The following is a 24,693-nucleotide window of genomic DNA, read 5'->3' as shown; positions in this document are numbered from 1 at the left end:
TTTTAAATGTCCTGATTTTTCACATCTGTGTGGACAGTTTGTGACTGTAATTAGTATTTGATCAATGTCTAACTTTCGAATATATCTAGTTTTCCTAGTGGAAAATACAGTTTAAGTAAAAGAATGACATTCGTTCAATAGTTGTTCACAGCTGTTTTAAACCATGTGACTGACGAATCCAACTAAAGAAGCATGACTGAGTTGATCTAATCTCTTAATTCAAACTTTATTGAGTACATCATTTCGGCACCAATGACGGCAAAACCAGATCTGACCATTTCCCATATAAACCCACATAGTCAAAGTTCAGGTTCTCCCTCCCCGCAATTAGATCAAGTCACATTATCCAGTGGAGCCACCTGGTATTGTTGTGAGAAAGTCTTTTAGCTCTGATAAACACCTTCCGAAACATCCTGAGTTCTCAGGGCTGGCATCTTGATGTGTAGAACCTAAGTTCTGTCTCCCCTTTCCTTCCCCCCATAGTTCATTGGCAAGTTGAGAAGCGATAATAGTTGCAACAAAAGCACCTTTTGAAGCTTGACACCATGTTTGAATTGGTATCAAACCCCTCACGTTTATATTAGATAGAAATTGAAGCAAGAGCATAGACACACCTTCTCCAGCTCTGAATTTCTTTATCCCAGGAGCAGCCTGAGATCACTAGGTTGGGAAAAGTTGGGGAAAAAAATCATCATAGATTAGGTTCTAAACATTTTACATTTAAACTGTCTGTGGACTATGACAGGTGTTGATCCATATAAACTGTATGTGACTATCATGGATCAGTATCCATATTAAATGTATACTGACCCATATGGAATGGAGTGTAATCTATATAGAACTATCTTGTGTTACTCTATATTTTTTTCAGTCAGCTTTTAAAAAGAAGAGATGTATGTGTACCCCTGGAAATCAATCAACTCTCTGAGGAACTAGATGCTTGGAGAGTCTGTAGCCAATCATTAAACAAGTAGGTGTATGGTACTTTATTTGACGTGGTGTGAATTTATGACATTTTGCTTTATGTGGAAAAATTGCATGGATTTTTAGAATATTTTTCAGTTGTGAAACTTTATGTTTATTCTTACAAATACTAGCCTGTCTACATTTTATAGGTCTTCTGATGAACTACTACAGATACCACCATCTGAATTGCAACAACAGATTTATGCAACAATGCTATCACGAATTAAAGAAGAGCATCTTCAAATAACCATAGGAACAAATTATGTTTCTGGATCTAACCTTCCTGGTCATTCAGATGTTCATATCTCTTGTTTGACAGGATTAAAAATACAGGTATTGGAACAGAACTGGAGTACATTCTGTAAGAACCTACAAGTATGAGTATTATTGGTTATATCCAAGTATTATTGGTTATATCCAATAGTAACACAAATGGAAAGTTGCTTGCACTCTTCCGTGGTGGCACAGTGGTTAGAATGCAGTACTGCAGGCTTCTTCTGCTGACTGCTGGCTGCCAGCAATTTGGCAGTTCGAATCTCTACCAGGCTCATTCATATCCTTCTGAGGTCAGTAAAATGAGCACCCAGATTGTTGGGAACAATATGCTGATTCTGTGAACCACTTAAAGAGGGCTGTAAAGCACTGTGAAACGGTATATAAATTTAAGTGCTATTGCTGTATTCTTCCAGTTGAAGTTTCTTGAATCTCCTACAAGGATCGTATTCAAGTTAGCATTATGTTAGTCCCCGGAGGCAGTTTGGTTTAGATGAGGAAGAACAGGCTGAAACACAACTGCTCATCCAGGCTGCACATGGATGAATCATTTGATTTCAGGATTTTAGCAACTTTGGTTCTTGGTGGGTTATATTTCCTCAGACAGATCTGATACGCAGTTTGGATTTTATTTTTATTTGAGGAGCAGGTGGCAGTTGTGGACTGTAAACCTCTTGTTTGCATTTCTGCCTTCTCGTGGGAGGCTTTACTCAGTCACTCACACCTTAGTCACCTTGTATATGGGCCACTGCAATGTGTTCTGAGTATACCCGCCTTGGAGGCCACTTGGAAAGTATAGTTGGCCCAAAATATGATGGGATGAGCAGTGAGATGTGTACCTTATTATGCCCATGTAACATCTCTGATATATGAATTGCAGTGGTTATCTGTGACTTTGATTGGAATTCAAAGTGCTGGTTGGCATCTATTAAGCTTTACATGATTTTTGTAGGACTTCTTGTCTCCAATTGTACCTTCTTCTCTGATCAGTTCTGAAGTTCAGCATTCTTCAAGTTCCAATTGTTAAAAAATGTGGGGCCTAAGAAATGCATCGTCTCTGTCATTGCTATTGCAATATTTCTCCTTTAAATCTATATGAGTCCTGTCAATTGCCTACTTGCTTCAAACATTACAAATAATTGTTTTAAGATTTTCTTGAAAAAGATGAAGAATTATTCTAAAAGGAAAATCCTCTATATTTGAGGGTGATTGTTGTTAAAGAATAAGATGCAGTAAAAATCTCTTACTTGATTTCAGGAAACAAATATCTTGTCCCTGTTTCATTCCAATATATGATGATGAATATGTTGGATTACGATGAAAACACAGAATTTCAATTCTCTAAATAAAGGTTCATGAAATGAAATTTACTTACCTTTTCTTCCTTCCTTCTTCACTTATTCTCTCAAAATCTGCTCATGGGAGCAGGACTCTGAGACATGATAAATACAGAAGGAAGCTATATATGTTAGCATAAATGATCATGTCTCTAGGCATAAACAATAACTTATTTAATATCTAAACTTTTTTTGCTTTAATGATTTCTTCTTCTAAACTTGTAAAATATTTTTATTTTTAAAGTTGTAAGTGCATATATACTTATTTAATGTATTTTTCATACAAAAAGTATAATTCGTTTATATCTTACTGTATAGGGTCCTGTATTTTTCCTTGAAGATGGAAAATCAGCGATTTCACTCAACGATGCATTGATGTGGGCAAAAGTGAATCCTTTCTCTCCACTGGGGACAGGAATACGGCTCAACCCATTCTGATCAAGAAATCTTTCTATTAATAATGATAGTTGCTTTTATTTTATTAGTGGAAAGATTTGAGGTTGACGCTTTCTTGAACAGTTTTATAAACTTTGTGAATTATACATTTAATTTTTATATTAAAATTGATAACCCAAAGAGAATTTCATATATCATTGGCAGCCACGGGCCTTTAGAAGAAGATTGAAATTAGGTATCTGTGAACATTCTTGTGAAGCACATTGCTGGGTCATATAATCGCAATTTATGCTTTGAACTATTCCTTAAAGAACACATGCATCCTATTTTAAATAAAGTTTGTGTGTGTGTCTCCTCCTAGTGGAAATTAAAGGGCATAGCCTAACAAGTGCTGTTTTGGATAAAAGATCCACTGAAACAAATAGAAATTTTGCAGCTGTGATGCATGATGGATTGTATTTTCATATTTATAATTATTAATGTGTGTAAATTTAATAGTTGTATAGTAAATTGGTTAGCAGGTATTTTGGAATACTTAGCTTATACTCGGCATAAGAATGTTTTTAAAATATATTTTGAATATCTGGATTTGCATTTGACATCCTTTATTTTAAATGATTAAGCTTATTTCTAAAATTTATTTTCCAATATATCTCTTTTAAGTAAACTATTGATTGTACCAAAATACACTTTGTAAATTTACAAGGAATTAACTCTTTTCATTTTAATGTTTGTAAACATATGGCATTTAAATTTCCAGCATCTAAATAAATTAGGTTTGTTTTAAATAAGTCTTTTTTTCCTGAACGTATATAATCAAATTTCAGTTTATTATCACTACCTCTTCTTTAGGTTATAACTTCTACATGTCCTGTGTAGTCAGGATATTGGGAAGGAGAGTGCACTTAACCAAGAGCATTCTGGCTGTGAAGGTAAAACACAATCTCTGCTAGAATCAGTTGCTTTTCCATAGTGGATGTGTGTGAAACTCCTCCCTGAAATTGAATACTGAAAGATACCTAACAGCAAGTAAATAAATATGCTTTTTTGCACATTGGATGTATTTCTTTTCAGCTTCTGTGTTGAATACACAGAAATCTTTTGACTTTTACACATTGAAAAATGTGTAAAAGTCAAAAGGTTCATGTATGTTCAGCACAGATACCGAAAAGACTGCTTCAAGAACCAGCAATGACTATTTATAGGTAAAATTTCTTTAGTTCTATATTTTCCTTTCCAAGGCTAATATCTCTGCTTTTCATCAACATTCCCTAGAAAGATGTATTACAGTAATAATATGCAATGGTTATTTTGCTTTGTTCTGTGTTCATATCATTAAACTTTTCATTCAATAAGCTCTGCCTCTTGCTGTCTACATCTTTTTTTTTCTATCTTTGATTTGCTTGTCTTTTTGTTTCCAGAATTTCCTCTGTAGGAACTTAAGACTGATCTCTACAAAACAGTTTACTTGAATTTCTAGTTTTAGCTAAGATAACGGGACCATTAAAACATATTACAAGAATAAATCTACAGTTTATAATTTTACTTTTTTCAACTTAGATCTTTTGACATTTTGTAAGGTACGATATACTGTTTTATATACAGACTGATAGTTTGGTGTTGTGGTTAAAGTGCTGGCTTAGAAACCAGGAGATGCGAGTTCTAGTCCTGTCTTAGGCCTGAAAGCCAGCTGAGTGACTTTAGGCCAGTCACTCACTCTCAGCCCAACTCACATCACAGAATTGTTGTGAGGAAAATAAGAGGTAGGATTGTTACGCATGTTCAGTGTCTTGAATTACTTATAAAATAATAATGACAGAATAAATATCTAATAATATATAATTATTATCTAATATCTAATTATTTATTAATCAATTGTATTGGTTGATTCTGGTATATATTTATATGGCAAGGAAAAAACTACTTCTATTTATGAAAGGTTTGAGATCCTAAAGTTATTTTTACTTGGTTCCATACGATCCCCCACTTCTCCCAAACATTTTCTTATAGCATGCAGGAAAAATAATTTTAATGATAGTCAGATCTTATAATGAATCTTCCTTATTATACCAATACTTCTGTGGAAAAAAAAATACCCTGTAAACTTTAGTTCTCTTGTTCCGATAAGTATGAAAAATTTACAGCAATCCCTGAAATGGAATTAGCTACTACTTGTTCTTATATTTTCAGCAATAAATCAGTATACGTATAACTGAAATGTATATGTTTCAGATTGGGATTAATTTTCTTCCTCTATTTTTCCTCCTTCCCAAGACTTTAAAAGTATTTCAGAGCTGTGCAGATTCCTTTTCTGCAATAGATGAAGGATAATAATAGCAATTAATATCAGTCTCTCAGTAGCAAGAAGATGGTTTTGCCATAGGAATATCTTTTGGATTAAAAAAAAAGCTTAGCCTAACTTTTTATTGCATTTTTATTGTGTTCCTACTGCTTTTCAGTCTCATAACTTTAAAAAGAGGTGCTTTCTCAAGGGCTCATTAAAACTCTTCTGTCCTCCCTACAATATGGGAGAAAACAGTTTTCAGGACGTTCTCTAACCCATTTGACTGGTTCTAAAATTCTGAAAGATACATTCTAAGAAGCTTCCTTGGTTGATGAGAAGTTGAATTTTTTTAACATGATTCATTGATTTCCATCAATTTATGTGTACCTAAGAGTATATATTTAGCTATATTGAACATTTTACATTGTTTCTAAACGATTAAGAAAAACACTTGACAATGAGGCTGGAGCTGATTCATTTTATTAAAATTATATTGACTAAGAGTTCTAGGTTCTGCATTACTGTATAATAAAAATTTACATTATAGCATGACAAGGTAAATTTCCAGTGATGGAATGGATAAAATTATTGCATTTTCTTATGCTTGTTTAAATATCATGTTAGCAATATGTCTTTGATGTCAGTATTAATTCTTTACTGGCTTATTCATAAGGTTCATGTTCCTCAATATAGGACTCATATTTGATTATAAATCTTCTTTGGTATTTCTGAATTTCTTCTCTGTAGTTCTTCAAAATGTGTACCTGAAACTTCAGTATTCATGTTTATATCAAATGCGAATTTCTCAGGTTGTTTCACTTGAATAGTTTTGAAATGGACATCTGTTTTACCTCTGATTTGTGTAGATGCTACTCCTAAGAGGGTGGGAAAAAAATTTCAAGCACACAATTTCATTTATAACATAAAAAATTGTTTTAGCTTCTAAAACATTTTTTTGAAATGTGAGTAAAATTATTAAGATTCTTCTACCTATGAATATTTGAGAAAATTAAATAGACACAAATTTTCAGCAATATAACAGTTTCTGATTATTATCAACTCAATCCATGCAAACTCAAAATTGGCTCATTGAAATATGCTAAATATTGTTAAAAATGAAAATGTAGGACATACTTTTAATAAATACATTCAGGTGCAGTTCATTCTAAGAACATTAAACATAGAGCTAGAAATTGAGAGACAAATGACAAAAAGAAAACAGGAGGTCCAGGAAGAGGAGGAGTCAACTGAAAGAGTAGCTGGAAAAATAGAACAAACAAAACAAACAAACAAAAAGAAATGATAAAAAGGAGATAAAAATGACAATGATTGATGAAATAAACCAAGGGGAGAGTATTTTAAGGGAAGTTAAACAGGAATTGGAATTGCAGGGAGACTTTTGGGAGAAAGATAGGGGTAAGAGTAGACAACTTGAAAAATGAGACAATGGAACATTTGTAGAGAAGAGAAATAAGAGGATTGGCCAAGAAGTGGCAGATAGAGACAAAGATTTAAAAGAGGAATATGGGAGACAAGCTAAGAAACAAATAATTAAAGCCTCAATGTGGATGAGAGATGATGGTTAAAAAAGTTTGTTTTAACATAAATGTGTATATGTAGTTAAGACATATCGTTAAATGTAATAAATACAAATATTAACATTTCATTGGAGGAAAAGAAATATGTGGAATTTGATTGACATAAAAATAATATATTGAAATACTGCACAAGATAATGAAAGATTACAACTTAATAAAAACTATTATCAGAATTACATAACTTGTTAAACGTAAATATGATGAATACGATTTTATTTGTACTAAAATGTGATTAGAAAGGAGATATTTTTTAAATATAACAGTGGCATAATTAAAAATTAAAAGGGGGATAAATAATGTAAAATTACAACTCAATATGAATTTGTGAATTGTTATTAGAATTATATAGTCTGTTAAACACTGCAAATATGATTATCAATATATTATTTGTAGCAAAAGAAGTGATGTTAAGAATATAGAGATAGACACAAAAAATAACATACTGAAATATTGAACAATCAAGAATGATAAGTTAACAAAGTAAGCATATTAATATTAAATTTTAAAAGATTGTCAATTGTATTAAACCTGAAGAATATTGTCATATTTGTTTTAAAATGTAAGACACTCTGATGCCACACTGTTCACACAATGGTATGTTTGTTGAAATAAGAAAAAAATCTATGGCAAAAAAAAAGAATGCACAAGGGGCAATATGCAAAAGAATGCAGTAATTGTTTTGTCTCCTGCTTATATCTCCTGACATGAAACAAATAGGCTCAACCTGTGAAGTTGCCTGAAATGATATTCAGAAGACAATTCTGACATTTCATTCAACCTCCCTTTCCTTTTCTCCCTGATAATACAAATGAAAACGGAAATTATGGAAGGTGCAGCTATATTTTTCTTTTCTGCTGGAGAAGTTAAGACATGAATGCAAAGAGGTTGCAGATGCTTTTTGTGGTAACATCCATTGTCTCAAAATAATTGTTTAATTTTTCTCTCAAAAGCAAAATTGAAAGAACTAGCAACTACTTTTGCCTCTTCTACCTTCATAGTCCATGACACTATATATATGTTTACATCTTGTCATATACAACAAGGAGGGCTATGTTTTATAGAGGAAGAGAGAAAAAGTAACCAAGCAAAAAATGGGCTTATTACATTTCCAGCTAATTATTATTCTTTCACTGAATGTAGATAAGATATTGAGAGAATAAAGAAGGCTGATTTTCAAAAGAATAATTCTTACTAATAGGCCCATTATTATGGGTAATTTCAGACCCGTATCTGCCTTCCAAAAAGTCAGAGGCAGCCTTAAGATACTTCAATAAGAAGGCTCTTTTCTGCTCCACCTATAGAATATATGCATAGATATAAGTGTGCGGGTAGATGACCATTTATGCTAACTTACACTTCAGGAGGCATTATGGAGCCCACATTCCCTACTTTGATGCTGACAGAGGATCAGAGGACATAGAGGCAATAGTGAAACTCACTCTTCTTCAGCTTTCAATATTGCTCCAAGAAAAAGGCTCAGAAGTGACAATATGGGGAAAATAAATGTGTAGACATTTTCTAAATGGCTGTCAGGAAAAAAGATGAAAAACAACTAATTGAAAATTAAATAAAAATATGAAGAAATATGACACAGTTGATAGGAAAATAAGCATTCTAAAATGGAAAAAATGGTATAAGTATAGAATGAAAAAAGATGGATAAATCAGAGACTGGTATAGAGAAGGAAAGACAGAATTAAGAAATATTAAGATGAATTATACCAAAAAAACCAAAAAGTGCAGTATATTCTGCTCAAAGTTTTGTTACACTGTTAACAGAAGTTACAATTCGGTTAAAAGCCTAAAAGGAAAAAAGACATGCTTGAATTAAACTATGAATATTCAGTCATAACTATTTCAATAGAACTTATTCCTAAACAAATATTTAAGTTTATCTAATCCATTTGAATAGAGCTGTGACCTTTGATTTTCAGATTGGAAAAAGAATGCTTACTATTTGGCACAGGAACAGATTTTTCCTTTGGAAGATTAGTTGTACCGAATGAACGAGCCAAAATAGAAGAGCGATCAATGGCAAGTTGTCTCAGTGTTGGTTTAATACCAAACCGTGCTGTAAATCAACAAGAGTCATTTATCTTAAGCAACACATGTTATTAACTATGCCAGCTACATTGTATAACATTTATATTTCTAAACCAACCATCTCCCTCATAAATTATTAACTTCTATTTATGATTATTAAAATGTTTCATTAAAGAGACAATTGAAAAGAATATAGCTGGAGATTATGCAGACATTGATATTCTGAGAGCTTATAAATCTATTCAAATTTTAAAATAAAGCATGTCTACAGTATACACAGTGACAATAATTTTAGTTACGATCTACTCTTTGTAATGCATAGAGATTAAGATAGATAACACTAATTGCAAAACAAACAATTAACAATAAAAAGAAATGATAGAAAGCAATCTAACAATGCAGTTAAGTATTCAACTAATCAGTATTAAATATTTTCTATGACAAAGGTGGGCCTTCTCCAAACAAAATTAATAAACCTGAAAACCCGTGCCCTGTTGTGCCATAGTTTCAGAAATATTTCATTATCTAAACTGAAAAAATAGAATAATCACTAATGGCTCCAAAAATAAGAGGAGTGACTTCCTATTTCCCCACTGGTTTTCTTTGTGGGGAGCTGACAGGAAGCATTAGAAACCTTCCTTCTCATTCCTCCCTCCCTTCCCTTGCCAGGAGGCCGGTAAGGGGCTGTTGTCAGGTAAGGCTGGGAGCAAGGGAGCGCATGAGTGGCCAGTGTGCTATGGGCTCAAAGGGACTGGTGGTGTATGCATCATTTCTCTGAAGGCTTCCCATAAGCAAAAACTTTGCTAATTGGAAGATGGCAAGGAGCATCAACAATCATACCAGTTCCTTCCCAGTTCTCCACTGACTTATGGAAAGCCATCAGGAAATTCATCAAAATCATCTGACCAGAGCCAAGTGCAGCAGCACCGTGGCAGAGCTGAACCAGCAAAAATATCTCCACATTTTATTCCCTCAAGACTAATGGGACCCAATGTTCTGTAAGTTGCCCTATTTGAGGTACCTTTCTTGAAAACATTTTGCCTTATGTAGCGTTTCACAGAATTGAAGCTTACAAAGTTTCAAACAGACACGAGTTTTTGTAGTATATAGATGAAAAGCAAACTGGATCTCCTGCAACAGGTAACTAACTCTGAGTTCTTATCAAATTGATCCTGGATAAAATACAAGCCATGGAAAGTCCTTTTAAGGTGAGTTTGAAAAGTGCAGCTAACTTTATTGGTTTTTTTAAATACATGTATTCCTATTAAGTTAAGCAGGCAGGGAAATATCCTTACGTTATTCAAAAAGATGTTCTGAGAAAGATACTTACATGGATGTTGTTCCCTCTCCATTAACCTTCGCTGCCTATGTATGTCAAGGATGGTGTTTATTTTCTGTTTGTTTTTGTAAATATCAGGTTCTGCCATTATTTCTGTCAGACTGATATTGTTTTTAATAGCCCTTGAAGCAGTTGATCTAGCAACTGGTGGTAAATTGTCCTGGTAAATACGATCAGTAAAATCAATCTTTTCCTCTTGAATATGTTTTATACTACAAGAAAAAAAGAAAGCATATTCCAGTTTCTTTCACTAATCAAGTAATAAAACAATGCTGAGCTGCCTGTGTGCTTATATGTATATTCTTAAACTGAAACTTCCTCAAATTAACTTGAAATTCTATAGATTCACAAATCAATGACCACATTGATTTATATTTAAATTAGATGGGAAGAAAACAACCACAAATCAATGACCACATTGATTTGTGGTTGTTTTCTCCCCATCTAATTTAATTTTTCCTGAGAAAAATTATAGTAGTGGATTGTGTGCCTAAAGGAAGGAATTGTCTTATCTTCTATTATTAATCCTAATATTTAGGTATTAACATACAATGTTTAAATATAGCACTGAAGAAACATACCGACTGTTTGTCAGCATTGTATAAATATCTTGTACAAATATTTCTGCAGCTCCTGGTTTACAATGAATTGTTCCATCAATTAACTCTCGTGTAGGTTTCAGGTTCCTTTTTGTAAAAAACTTTAACAAAGAGAAAAAATACATAAATTTATTTTCATCTCCTCAGTTATTTATCACAAATAATGGCCCGTTTTGTCACTTCCTGTAATATCGGAAGTGATGAAACGGGCCTATTATTTATCCTGCAAACCCTGCAGAGGCTTTTTTTCAAGCCTCTGGGAGGCCGAAAAAGGCCTCAAACCTGCCAAAAATCAGCTGTCAGGCACAGTGCAGGTAAGGGGGCAGCGGGGGGGATTGCACACGCATGCGCAGGGGGTGTGAGGAGGCGCACGCGTTGTCTTCTGGGTGCTGGCACATGAGCGCAATTTTTGGCACAGGAGCCCAAAAAGTTTAGCCACCACTGGTGTAAACTATGATGCCTGACACAGTATCTATGTAACAGAACAGGAAAGACACAACTATTAAAAATATAAATATGTATTTCCCTGGAAATACAAATACCCTTTTTATATTCCACTTGAAATACAGTAACATAAATTGTCTATGACTGCTGACCGATTAATTGCCAGTAGTCTAAAGAAGAAATAAGAAACCCTCATTTTATTGTAACTTTTAAATTTTATAGAAGATTCATAATTTCATTTATTATTCACCTTTTCAAGCATTGTCCAGTTACTGAGTTTGACACTTAGGGAGGTTCCATTTACAAAGGAATGCATATGAATATCTTCTGGAAAGTACCGAGAGAATATTTCGGCAATAAGGTAGCCATTTGAAAAATCCCTATTTGAAATAAAAATATAAAATTTTAAAAATTGAATGAAAGACTAACATTTGTAGGATTTGTCTTAATTTAATTATGTTATTCCCAAACTGTAGATTCTTACTTAAGAAGGATGATTGCTTTGGGTGACTTGTTGGATTTATATACTTAGCTATACTTCCTTTTCCTAAAGGTAATCAACCTTGACTGTTCTTTGGAAGGACAGATATTGAAGCTGAAGCTCAAATACTTTAGCCACCAAATGAGAAGAGAAGACCCTGACGTTTGGGAAAGATTGAAGGCAACAGGACAAGGGGATGGTAGAGGATGAATAATTAGATAGTTTACTTGATGCAGTGGGAATGAGTTTGGGCAGACTCCGGGAAGAAACAAGGAGGCCTAGCATGCTGTTGTCCATGAGATTGTGAAGAGTCGAACATGACTGAACAACAGCAAAATACTTCCTTCTAGAAAAAGGCTTAATAAAAATCCTTTCCCATTGTCCTCATATCTCAGATAAATAAAACTATTTAGTTTGTTTTGCAACACCAAATTCAAATTTCCCTTCCTGAAAAAAGATCAAAAAGCAAGAATTGAATGATAGTAACCATATGATATAACCAATTCCCATTTTATCCTTCCTAGCATTTTTTCACAAGTACAAGGTCTTTTTCCCCCCCAGATCAGCTGAGTTTTGATCCATTGTTTATGACAGGAACTGACCAACTGGCTCATTACCTGAGCCTTTTCTGTGTCTCCCAAAAGATCACCCCTTTATTTTTAGAATTTAGACCTGCATTCATCTGGAATTAGTTCAATGCAGATACAGGCTTTAATTTAGAGGAAAGAGATCTATCGTGAAGAAATGAGAGAATGATAAAATTGATAAATACATTCCAATGGACCTGGCTGGACTTTCCTTGTAGGCATGATTCCAATGAGAACATAAAAAGCAAAAGTAGTTACACTGGTCTATAAGCAAAAAGAATCTCAAATCAATACTTGGTCAATACATTTATTAGGATCAATCAAAACTTTTTAAAACTCTGCAAACATCCAAAATTCTATATCAGACAAGATAATATAAAAAAATCAAAAGAAAAAGATATAGAAAAACTAAAAAAAATAGGCCAAGCATTGCAATAATTAACTTTCTCATTAAGAGTCAATATCAAGACTGCGGACTGAATGAATTCACCACTTTCTTTTTTTAACCTTACTTTCTTGTATAGTTGCATTTAATATCTATAGCATCTATAACTGCCACTCTTCAGCTTCCTGAAAATTCATTCTGGAGTCAGTTTTTTAATAACTGTACAATGGTTTCAATAAATGTACAAATTGCCTTCAAGCACAACAAGCCACGGGTCTCAAATCACACATTTTTAAAGAAAACCTGCTTTTTAAAATAGCCAACTTGTAGAAATTTGGTAAATGGCTAAATAAATTCCAAGTAAACTAATTAAAAACTCACTGTGGTTCATTCAAATAAGAACACAATGACACTCTATGCAAGCTATAAGGCTATGAGTTTCTTTGTAAAAAAGGAGAATGTACAGTATATTGGGGTTAGAGCACAACTTTGGGGCATATGTGAATTTTGTTGAGATTTTTTGCTGTTTCTAACAACCCTGTTAGCCTTTTTGGAATTTTTTTAAAAAATGACATTTAAAATATATTTTCTGTTTCTACAATTTGTCAAGTACCATCAGATTCCTGGCCATCTGATCAAAAACATGAAAAGTCTTCAGGAGGAAGAAAAATAATGACAATCCTCTTCCTGAATTTATTTGTCTTACCTACGGAAGTTCTTTGGTGAAAAACTGAGGTCGAGACTCTGAAGCCATCGCAGTACTGTCAGGGGCAATCCAGTACGCCCTGGACATGTGGAGTATGACATGAAGGCAAGACAATTCTTCTAAACTGAGGACTTCTTAAGTTCTTATATTTTTTCCACTTTGTCACCTATCACATTTGCATTAAAATACCACAATAATTAAGACACTGTTGTGGCCACCTACTTTATCTTATCAATCCAATTTTGTCACATTGGTTAAAAACTCCTATAAGCTATAAACTCTCCATAAATTGGACAGCATTAATTCCCAAAGTTTTTTTTAACATTTTCTTGCATATGAAATTATATCTTCCTCAGCAAATATTTAAAGAAAATAGTATCTCTCTATTTGGCACTACCACTCATTATACTGATTCTGAGAATTAGGGTTATAGCTGATCATTACCACAGTACCTTGGATAGGACCAGGCAACCTTTCCTGAGGTGACTAAAATGCTTCCACTAGACTTCTTTATCTTTATAATTTTATAGATTATAATTATAAACAATCTTTATAAAAAATGTTTTAAAGAAAATCATAAGAAAAATTGACCTACTGTAAAAAATAAAACGAGTCTAAACAAGTGTGTGGTTATCATTTTTCTTCTTTTCTTCTTATGCAGATATTCATCTATAGAGGTCACAGTCATTCCAAAATAAACATGGTGAATGGCTGCAGCACAGGGATTTGTTTAGATATGTGTCCATTTGCTTAGCAAAACATAAAGATCAGAATGGGGTGGTAGAAAATGTTCTGAAGGCTAAAAGGAGCCTTGAGAATAACCTTGCTAACTTATGTACAGTAAAGGGGGGGCAGGAATAATAGAAGAATGCTTTGAGATAGGAGTGGGAATGGGAAAGAATAAATATGAGAAACATTTTTATATAGAAAATTATGGCTTGTTCATTCTGTCTAAAATTGAGAGCTGAATCATTATACTCTCTTTTGTATTCCCTAAACCCATGTTTAATTCGGAAAACAATAAATTATGGATTCCACCAACGTGTGAAAATAGCTGCAGCAATGAATTCAGCAAGCTGTAAATACGGGTAAGATCATAATAGAAAAAGCTGCTAGTGGTAGCAGGAGTCGCTAGCCGCTTCTGCGGGCCCTTTGTTTATCAAATGCTAGTTTCTGGTTACAATATCACTGAATATTTTCAGCTCTTTAAACAGGGAGTCAAGTGCCTTTCACCTTTAAGTTACCCGATCTATTATTATGTACTCTATTGTTCTTATTCCTTTCAAATCACTCCAGGAACTTCCTAGAACTTTCACATCCATTCAGAGTTTGCATCGTTGTCCAAATTGTAAACACCCACCAAGCCAGGCCAAAGCTTAACAGACTTTTGTTGAACCCCCAAATCTTGCTAGACCAACATGTACTTATCATTTGCAAATCCTAGGACTGCAGATTAGGCTGAACCGGCAAAAGGAAAATGGAAAATCACGTCCCTCCCAGGACTCGAGCTGGATTATGAACGCATTTGAAATTGGCTCCCTTCTCCCCTCCCTGAAAGAAAATTCATCTTTCCACCCCATCCACCCCGATTCTTCCTTTCGAGTCCTTTTCTGAACTACCCCAGTCTCGGTCTCCAATGATCCTTTCCATCCCTTTCCATCCCTAACACGCGCGATTCCCGCTCTTACTTAAGAAGGGCCTCAGGCTCCCCGATCGCCGCGTCTTCGATCGCCATAACAACCATCACCGGAGCAACCCCTCGAGCGTCAGTCCCACCCACCAAAGCGGGGGGTGGGGGGGGGTGGGGGAGTCAGCAGCCCAAGTGCGCATGCGTTTCAGCGTTTCAGGAAAGTATGTACAGTTTTGAACCTTAAGTAGTGGCGGGCGTCTTTCTCACAATAGTGGGCTCGTTTTCTATGTCGTGCTGTCCTAAATTAGGAGGTCGCCTGCCAGTAGTGCATAATTAAACGAACTAACCCACCCACCCGTACCGCTTAACCCAGACAAACTTCCCGGTCACTTGTGGTCCATTTATCTTCTCTCTGGGTTGCGTGTTTCTTTTATCGCCAAATCTAAAAAGCCACTTTTTCGACTCTCGGGTCGGCGGTCGCCTGGCTCGTCCCGTTTTCTTGATCTGCCGATGTATGTAGGAATAACCTGTTCCCAGTCAATTTGATAGTTGTACGGACTGTTCAAACTCCGTTTCTGCATTGTCTTCTAGTGCAAAAAGCGAAATACATATTTCCCACGAAGAGGAAGGACAAAATTGGCCCTGGGATTCATTTTTAAAATCAAAATTGAAAGCGGAATTGTCTTTGTGATGTTTTACTTTTAAATTGGAGAACTAGTTTAATAAATAATGTGATACAAAAAGTTTCATTGTACATTTTAAATTGATAAAGGACTTGAAACAGTTATCTAAATTTTACTACCCTTCCTCAAAAGTTTTGCCCTTTCAAGATTTGCTCTTGAAAATACAAATTTCCAGCTCTGATGCCTGTAGAAGTGACCTTTTTAAAATTATTTTTTATGGATGTGTGTGTTATCTATCTTGACTGAGGGTGAAAAACAACCTTTCCTTGATAATACAAAGGATGTGGAAATATGCATACTTTTGGAGGTTTTTTGAGTGTTGCAAAGAGAACAAAAAGTTGCATAAAGCTTCTTGAAAACCATTTTCTAATTGATGAGATCAAAAATTGTCAAATTTAAACCAAGCTAAGATGTCACAAATACTGCAAGTGAAAAAAAAAAGAGAAAATATTCCAGAAGTTGGAATAGATGATATAAATCATCTCTCCAAAGATTCAAACTTGGGAACATTTTATTTGTATAATGAAAATTTTAACCATTCAATAGTTACTGAAATATTCTTGTCCTAAGGGATAAACTGTTGGAAAGTTATAGCATTTTCATTATATCAGTTTTAAAACATGCAATTTTATATGCAAATTACATTGCATCTGACATTAAAGCACTACACTGATGTAGTTAATTTTTGGCTTGGAGAGAAACTTGTTAGATTTTGCATGTTGTTTGTTTTAATAACAGGAGATGATAAGGTACAATGGGTGGCATTAAACATTAGTCTTCATAGAGCATGACTAAAGCACCCCCCCTTTGGCTTTAATAAATTCAGAGAAGTTTGAAAATAAAAATCATAGGTATGCAAAATAAACATAGAAAGTACAACAGATAACATTAACAATAGCTTTCAGGCTACAGGTCATAATCCATTCTATCTTAAAGCAAAATATTTCAGCAATTGTGGGTGGTTGCATGGATGGATGGATGGACGGCGTGATGATAAACACTGGTTCAGATTACATAATTCAAGTATGATGATCAGAGTTCTTCATGAAAGAGAGAGCTATGGTTCAGTCCTGGATCTTATATTCTTCAATATTTTCATTAATTGTTTGGAGAAATATGCTTTTAACTGACACAATGACACAAAATGGAGTAGGATAGCTCATAACCTACTGGACAGAAATCCAATCCAAAATGATCTTGCTAGGAAGTAATGGACTGTCCGTAACAGAACTAGAGACATGTGCAAAGCTCTTCAAATAAGAAACAAATCAAATGTGGACGTATAAGATGAATATTAAAATTTTAAAGGTTTCCCCATCCAGTCATGACTGACTGAAGGGAGCAGTGCTTATCTGATTCTCAGCTGAGGGAACCTGTGTTGTCTGAGAGATGTTTCTATCATCATGTGGCCAGCATGAAAATATGAAATGCAGTAACCTTCCCACTGAAGCAGTGCCTATTTATCTACCGACATTTGGATGCTTTCTAACTACTACTGGTAGATTGGCAGGAGCTGGGGTAAATAATGGGAGCTCACCCTGTCACGTAGTGCTCAGGTCTCGGGCCAGGCTGTCAGCTTTCCAGCTGACAAGCTCAGCTTCTTAACCTCCAAGCCATTGCGCCCCTTAAAATGGAATATATCTCGTCTGATAACAATAATTGTGAAAAGATTTTGGAATAGTATTTGTTGCAAATTCAATATTGGCCAACACAGGAAGTGGCTATGAAAAGCAAATATAATTTGGGAGTTGGGAGGAGCTTGCGCCGTGACGATACGGTTTGCAATCGAGCTCTTCGATTGCAGCCGATATCTTCGTTACCGGCCGGTCCAAACGGACCTATGCTGTCCCGTAGGGACAGCTATTGTGAAGAGCGTATCCTGTGGACTCCGGGGACATCGCAAAATCCCTGGATGACCCGGGAGAAGCTCTTTTTGCTGGCAGCGGAGAGGCAGCCCCCATGCTGCTGAAGTCGGGGCAGCTCCAGAAAGAACGGGTCTGAAAGAAAGTCTGTCGGTTGGGTGAGAAACTTTTTTTTTTATCTATTTTTTTGAGTTTTGAAAGTTCACTCTGATTATTAGAAGAAACCTGTGTGATTTTTTTTGACAAAACTGATTAAGCGGCGTTTTTTCCAAGGGAGACGTCAAAGCGAGGCTTTACTTGCTTTTTTTTTTTCTTTGCTACCGGACTTCATTGTTATTTACTGGATAACTGGACTGTTCCTTTTTATATTAATATAGTTTACTCTCCCTTTGGATTTTTCATATTCTTTCTTTTTTTTAAGGCTAGAGGCTCCCTTTGTTTACGTTTTCTTTTTGTCTTTTATATATGTTTATATATTTCTTGCGGGCTTTTTTTTTATTTTAATTATGCTGTTCTGAGAGGAGGGGGGAAAGTGCGAACTAAGAAACTTTGTAACACTGCCAACTAGAGGCTTGAAAATATTTTACTTGAACTGGAGAGAGATGTGAAAGACTCCTTCTCAAGGACATTTCCTGATAAGATAGAGGAAAGAGCCCTGTAGAATATTATTACAGGTGCCTTTCTGGATTCTTGTCTATAATTAAATATTTATGGTGTAGCTTTGAAGCTTGTGGGAAAGAGAAGGGAGTCATAATTAGAGCCTTGGACAACTAAGCAGAGTGCAGTGTATTGTTGCCTACTTTCTTTTTCTAATCTTTTTTTTTTTAGTTCCGCCACCCCCTCCACCAGCATTAATCTATATTTTTATTTTAGTAAGGTTTTTATTCTTAAGTTTGATTTATTTGCAAGGGGAAGCCTTTGAATTTTTCATTTTTATTTTATTTTGATTTATTTTATTTTATTTTATTTTCCTTTCCATTGGGACTTTTGCTTTTCTTTTTAATGTATATCAATGGACTATCTTTTCTTTTTCTTCTCAATTGAGATTTTTTTGGTTGGATTAAGGTGTGGAATTTGAAGAAACTTATTCTCTTTGTTCTTTTTTCTTTTTCTTTTTCTTTTTTTTTTGGCTTTAGTCTTGTTTATTATTATTATTACTGGGTTTTTATTTTTATTTTTATTTTTTCTTGTGGATTACTTTTTAATTGGATTAAGGTCAGGAAGAACTTGAAGAATTTTTTTTTTTATTGTATTTCTTTTGCTTTTTCTCTTTTTCTTTCTCTTTTTTCTTCTTTTTCCCTTATTATTGGGTTTTTTTATTATTGGCTTCTTCATTTTGGATTATAATTGGCCACTTTTTCTTTTCTTTTTTGGACTAAAATTTGAAAGAACTTGAAGAGCTGGAACCATTTAAAATGAGTAAGAAACTTATATCTTCGGGTGCCTCTGTCTCTACTTCTGCCTCCCCACCATCTGGACAGCGTTCAATTCAGACAATGTTAAAGCAAGATAAAGAAAAAGAACAAGAAAGAGTAACCTTACAGATGATTATGCAAGGAATTCAAGATCTTAAGATAAAAACAGATACCATTGAACAAAGAACAGGGAGGACAGAGGAAAAAGCGGAAAATATTCAACAGATGATGGCAAAGTTTGAGGAGAGACTTCAAAAAGTCGAAGAAGGGGGCAAACGAAGAGAGGAGAAGATTGGAAATATTGATAATAGATTAACAGTGATTGAACAAGAAAAAAGTGGGATGCTGAAGTGTGAGATGGATAGGTCAGAATTTTATCTTAGATTTCAAAATATAGAAGAAGAAAAAGGACAAGATTTGGCTGCGATAATGATAGGAATCTTGGCGGATGCCTTAGAAATAACAGAAGAGAAGATGATGGATGGAATAGATGAGATATATTGAGTTTTTACAAGATATGCGATGAGAAATAATCTGCCATATTAGATTTACTAAAAAATCCATGAAGACACAAATTTTACAAATGGCAAGAGAGAAGACATTGAAATATAAAGGTAAAGAAATTTTGGTCTTAAAACAAATACCCAGAAGAGTGAGAGAGATGAGAAGAGAATATCGATTTCTGACCAAAATGTTATTGAAAAAGGAGGTGACTTACAGATGGCTGATCCCAGAAGGACTGATGTTCATGTGGCAGGAACAGAGACATAGAATTGATTCAATTGAGAAAGCAGAACTGTTCTACGCAGAATTTTTTGGAGGGAGAGAAGGAGAGGCAGAAAAGGAGGTCTTATTAATCGAACCTCAAGAGGAACAAATGGAGATTGGAAAAGAAGAAGGTGCAGTAGGTGGACAGGTGGATATTAAAGATCAGCGTGAATCAAGACCCACGAGAGTGGTTAAATCTAAATATAAAATATAACCATGGAAGAGAAAAAACTGATTACAATGAATATAAATGGACTGAATTCAGCTGCTAAGAGAAGGAAGATTTTTCATAAATTAAGGAAACTAAAGTTTGATATAATTTGTTTACAAGAAGTACACATTAAAAAGCAACATGAACAATTGTTAGTACAACCAAAATTAGGGAAATTGTTTACCTCTTTGACTCAATGTAAGAAAAGAGGGGTGGTTTTATATATCAAAGAGGCTATTCCAGCAAAACTGATTTATGCAGATGAAGATGGGAGAATATTAATGGTGGAAATAATAGACAACAATAGAAAGATACTTTTGACTGCAATTTATGCCCCGAATGATAAACAGGAAGAATTTTATAAAAAAACTACATACCAAGATGGCTGGACTGGACTATGTTAATATAATTATGATGGGAGACTTCAATGGAATCGTGGACAATAAACTTGATTATATTGCAACAACAGCAAAGTATAATAGAAAAACTCTTCCTAAATCTTTTTTTAAAATGATAGATGAATTAACTCTAAAAGATATATGGAGAGAAAGAAATGTTAAACTTAAGCAATATACTTTCTATTCAAATAGACATTTATCATGGTCCAGACTTGATATGATTTGGATCTCAACAGACTTAATATCTAGCGTTCAAGAAGTAAATATTGAAACAAGTACTTGGGCTGATCATAATCCGTTGACAATTAAATGGAAGGGACAAAAAAAAAGATCGAGGTGGACGTTAAATAATATTATTTTAAAGGAGAAAGAATTTGTACAATGGATGGAGAAAGAATTGGCTTTTTTTTTAAAGAAAATAGAAAAGAAGATACTTCAATACAGAATGTTTGGGATACAATGAAGGCTTATGCCAGAGGCTTGATAATAGACTATACAAGAAAAAAGAATATTAGGAAAAGGCAAGCTTTCAAAGCCTTGGAGGATGAATATAAAAGACTCGAAAAAGAACTGCAGAAAATGCCACAGAAAAAAGACGTTAAACTGAAACTGGATATAACTAAACATAAAATGGACTTAATAGAGAAAGAAGAACTGGCACAGAAAATTAGGAATGCTAAACAGAATTATTTTGAAGATGCAAATAAGCCAGGTAGATGGCTAGCATTTAAGTTGAGAAAGGAGAAAGAGTCGAGGAAAATATTGCAGTTAATAGATGACCAAGGTCAAACTTGTCATGGCAGCAAAGAGAAAAAAGAAATTATTCATGATTTTTACAAACATTTATATAAGAAAGAAGATATTGATGAGGAGAAAGTTAAACAGTACCTGCAGAATGCAAATTTACCTAAGATACCTAAAGAGATTGAAGAAATGCTAGAAAGTAATATAACAATGATGGAGTTAAGCCAAGCACTTAAGAAACAAAATAACGGAAAAGCACCAGGTCCAGACGGGTTTCCTGTAGAATTTTATAAAACCTTTCAAGAATCACTGTCTATTCCATTGTTAGAAGTTATGAATGAAGTTATGTTAAAAAAGATGATACCTAAAACATGGTCAGAGGCCTATATTACACTTATTCCAAAAGAGGAGGCAGATTTACTTCAAATTAAGAATTACAGACCGATTTCTTTATTAAATGCAGATTATAAAATCTTTGCTTCAATATTAGCAGAAAGACTTAAAAAATATTTGAATAATTTTATTCATCCAGACCAAAATGGGTTCTTGCCAAAGCGACAAATTAGAGACAACATGAGAGTAATTCTGGATACTTTGGAATATTATGAGGCGCATCTTGAAAAGCAAATGGCTTTGATATTTTTAGATGCTCAAAAGGCATTCGACAACGTGAATTGGAGATTTATGTTACTTTTAATGGAACAGATGGGCTTTGCTAGAAGATTTATTCAGGCAATAGAAGCAATTTACAATGAACAAACAGCTAAGGTAATGATGGAGGGAGAATTTACAGATCCTATTAATATAAGAAAAGGCACAAGACAAGGTTGTCCTCTTTCTCCTTTGCTATTTGTATTGACTTTGGAAGTGTTGAACAGAAATATAAGAGAAGATAAAACTATAAAAGGAATGAAAATTAAAAAGGAAGAATTTAAATTACAAGCCTTTGCAGATGACCTAGTCTTTATCTTGGAAGATCCTATAGAAACAGCCTTGAAGCTGTTGGAAAAGATAGAGGCATATGGGGAGGTAGCCGGTTTGAAAATAAATAAAGATAAAACAAAGATTTTGTCAAAGAATATGTTGCTAAGACAAAGAGAAGAACTGGCAGAATTGTTAAAAATCCAAGTTACAAACAAGGTTAAGTATTTGGGGATATATTTGACGCCAAGATGTAGTACATTAAAGGAGAACAATTATATTAAACTTAAACAACAGATAGCCCAAGACCTGAAGAAATGGGAAAACCTACAATTGTCATTAATAGGAAGGATTTCAACAATTAAGATGAATATTTTACCCAGAATTTTATTTTTGTTTCAAACAATACCAATTAGGCTTGGAAAAGACTATTTTGAGGATTTAAATAAAATTGTTTTGAAGTATATATGGCAAGGCAAGAAAGCAAGGATAAAGTTAAAGCTTTTACAGGATGCCAGAACTAGAGGAGGGTTTGGCCTGCCTAATTGGGAGTTGTACTATCAAGCTGCAAATTTGATGTGGGTTAAAGAATGGATAACATTAAGGAAAACTAGATTGTTGACATTAGAAGGTCATGATTTGTTGTTGGGTTGGCATGCTTTTTTATGGTATAAGGGAACCAAAACACAGGGGTATTTTAGAAGACATTATATACGGGAATCTCTGTGGTTAAATTGGGAGAAGACAAAAAAACAATGTTATTTGAAAATTCCAGTTTGGTTATTGACGATAGAAGCGTTTTCTTACCCTATAATTTATAAAAAGGAACAAACAGTTAGCTATGGGGAATTACTAGATGAAAAGGGTGAACTTAAATCGATACCAAAATTAGAGGAACAAGGTATACAGATGAATTGGTTTTCATATTTGCAAATACACTCAAGGTATGATGAGGATTCCAAAACAGAGGGATTTTATGATAAACAAACTGATTTAGATAAGATTTTGATGGGTACTGATGAAAAGGTGATTAAAAAATTATATGGTTACTTATTGGAAATTAAGCTGGAGGAAGAACAAGTTAAAGAAACTATGATTGCTTGGGGGAGGAATTTTGGATATGGGATTGACTTAGAGAAATGGCAGAAATTATGGTTGCAAACTATAAAATGACAATGTCTACAGCCTATAAAGAAAACTTGTATAAGATGTTTTACAGGTGGCATTTTCCCCGACAAGGATAGCAAGAATGTTCAAGAACAAATCGGAAAAATGCTGGAAATGTCATCAGAAACCTGGTTCATACTACCATATGTGGTGGACTTGTGAGGATGCTAGAAAATATTGGACTAAAATCCACATGTGGTTGGAAAAAATGACAAAGAAGCACATAGACTTGAAACCGGAGCTTTTCTTATTGGGAATCTTACCAGATGTTTATAGTAAAGAGTTGAAATATTTGATTGTAAATGTATTGACTGCGGCTAGGATTGTATTTGCAAAAAATTGGAAAAATGAGAAAATTCCATTGCAGGAAGAAGTTATAAAGAAAATATTGGAATGTGCTGAGATGAGTAGATTGACTTTTGAAATCAGAGAGCAAGAAGATAAACAATTTTATATAATTTGGGATCTTTTCTATCAATGGCTGAATGATGAAATACAAAGATAGAATATTTAGAATGTTAGACAATAAGGAATAATATTGATTTTACTTTTCTTTTCTCTTTTTCGGTATTGGATATTATATTTATATAATGGTTTCTTTTTTCCTTTTTTCTTTTATTTAGGATAGAACTGGTACGATTATATGATTTGTTTTAGAATAAATTACTTAAAATATAGTTATCTCATAAAGGCATGATTGAATAAAAGTATAGTCAAATTTCTTTTTCTTTAATAATGATATGATGATATATAAGTTTGTATTGACAATAAGAGTTATTATATAAGGTAATTGTAATTGTGACTATGAAATGAATGCACAAAACTGATGAACCAACCGACTCACTGTTTGTATATAAATACGGGAGAGCTGATGTTTTTATGTTTTGTCTGTTTGTTTGTGTGTTAAAAAACAATAAAAAAAATTTTTTTTTTTAAAAAAAGAAAAGCAAATATAATTTTATGTCATACCAATTGAAGTATAATTTTTAATCGTGGGAAGTAACTTTTCTACTCTTTTTTGCATTAGTTTGACTTCATCCTGAATACTCTATTCAGTTCTGGCACTATATTTCAAGGAAGAATTTAGAAAAAAAATAGACCGAATTTTGAGAAGGGTAAACACCTCAACAGCGTAAACGGTAAAACTTATGAAGAGAGATTGAACGGGCTGTGAACATTTTATCTTGGAAAAAGATAACTAGCTGATGAGATAGCATTCTTCCAACACTGATAAGAATGTCACAGAAGAAAGTCAAAATTTGTTCTCTGTACTATTCCAGAGCACAGAATTATGAGCTTAAGTTACAGCAAAATTTACAGCAATTGAATTTGAATTCATGCTTGGAATAAGGGCTTGGACTTGATAATGTAAATGTTCTGTTTCAATGCTATAATTATACCAATTGAGAAAGCTTCCTTGGAATTTTCATACAAAATAAACCAAAGGAGTCATGATT

At 33.9% G+C, this 24,693-nt stretch overlaps 2 protein-coding genes across 20 annotated transcripts in view; one reads left to right on the top strand and one right to left on the bottom strand.

Moving 5' to 3' along the window:
• Positions 1-4,333, top strand: part of WDR17 (WD repeat domain 17) — a 66,700-nt gene extending 62,367 nt beyond the window's left edge. For all 15 annotated transcript variants that reach the window (XM_087936392.1, XM_087936394.1, XM_087936390.1 and 12 more), the window contains 3 exons: positions 872-970; positions 1,116-1,299; positions 2,895-4,333. In XM_087936392.1, coding sequence (XP_087792518.1) covers positions 872-970; positions 1,116-1,299; positions 2,895-3,014 — 403 coding nt within the window. In that variant the 3' untranslated portion in view covers positions 3,015-4,333. The remainder of the gene's footprint in view (positions 1-871; positions 971-1,115; positions 1,300-2,894) is intronic.
• Positions 4,334-5,724: 1,391 nt separating this feature from the next.
• SPATA4 (spermatogenesis associated 4) lies at positions 5,725-17,472 on the bottom strand. Of its 5 annotated transcripts, none has more exons than XM_087936403.1 (7): positions 15,126-17,472; positions 13,438-13,516; positions 11,529-11,658; positions 10,817-10,935; positions 10,227-10,447; positions 8,808-8,924; positions 5,725-6,131 (listed from the first exon to the last, which is right to left on the bottom strand). In XM_087936403.1, the coding sequence occupies exons 3-7, from the start codon at positions 11,592-11,594 to the stop codon at positions 5,953-5,955; spliced, it is 702 nt and encodes a 233-aa protein (XP_087792529.1). In that variant the 5' UTR covers positions 11,595-11,658; positions 13,438-13,516; positions 15,126-17,472; the 3' UTR covers positions 5,725-5,952. The 5 variants fall into 5 exon arrangements, with proteins under 5 accessions (XP_087792529.1, XP_087792525.1, XP_087792526.1 ...); XM_087936399.1 differs by having other exon boundaries at positions 13,438-13,603; positions 15,126-15,884; XM_087936400.1 differs by lacking the exon at positions 15,126-17,472 and adding an exon at positions 15,057-15,071 and having other exon boundaries at positions 13,438-13,603.
• Positions 17,473-24,693: the final 7,221 nt, after the last annotated feature.

Source organism: Pseudonaja textilis, chromosome 6, assembly GCF_049901715.1.
Source record: "Pseudonaja textilis isolate UNSWEBS1 chromosome 6, rPseTex1.2, whole genome shotgun sequence".
NCBI classification, from domain to species: Eukaryota; Metazoa; Chordata; class Lepidosauria; order Squamata; family Elapidae; genus Pseudonaja; species Pseudonaja textilis.
This window is presented reverse-complemented; position numbering and strand designations above follow the sequence as displayed.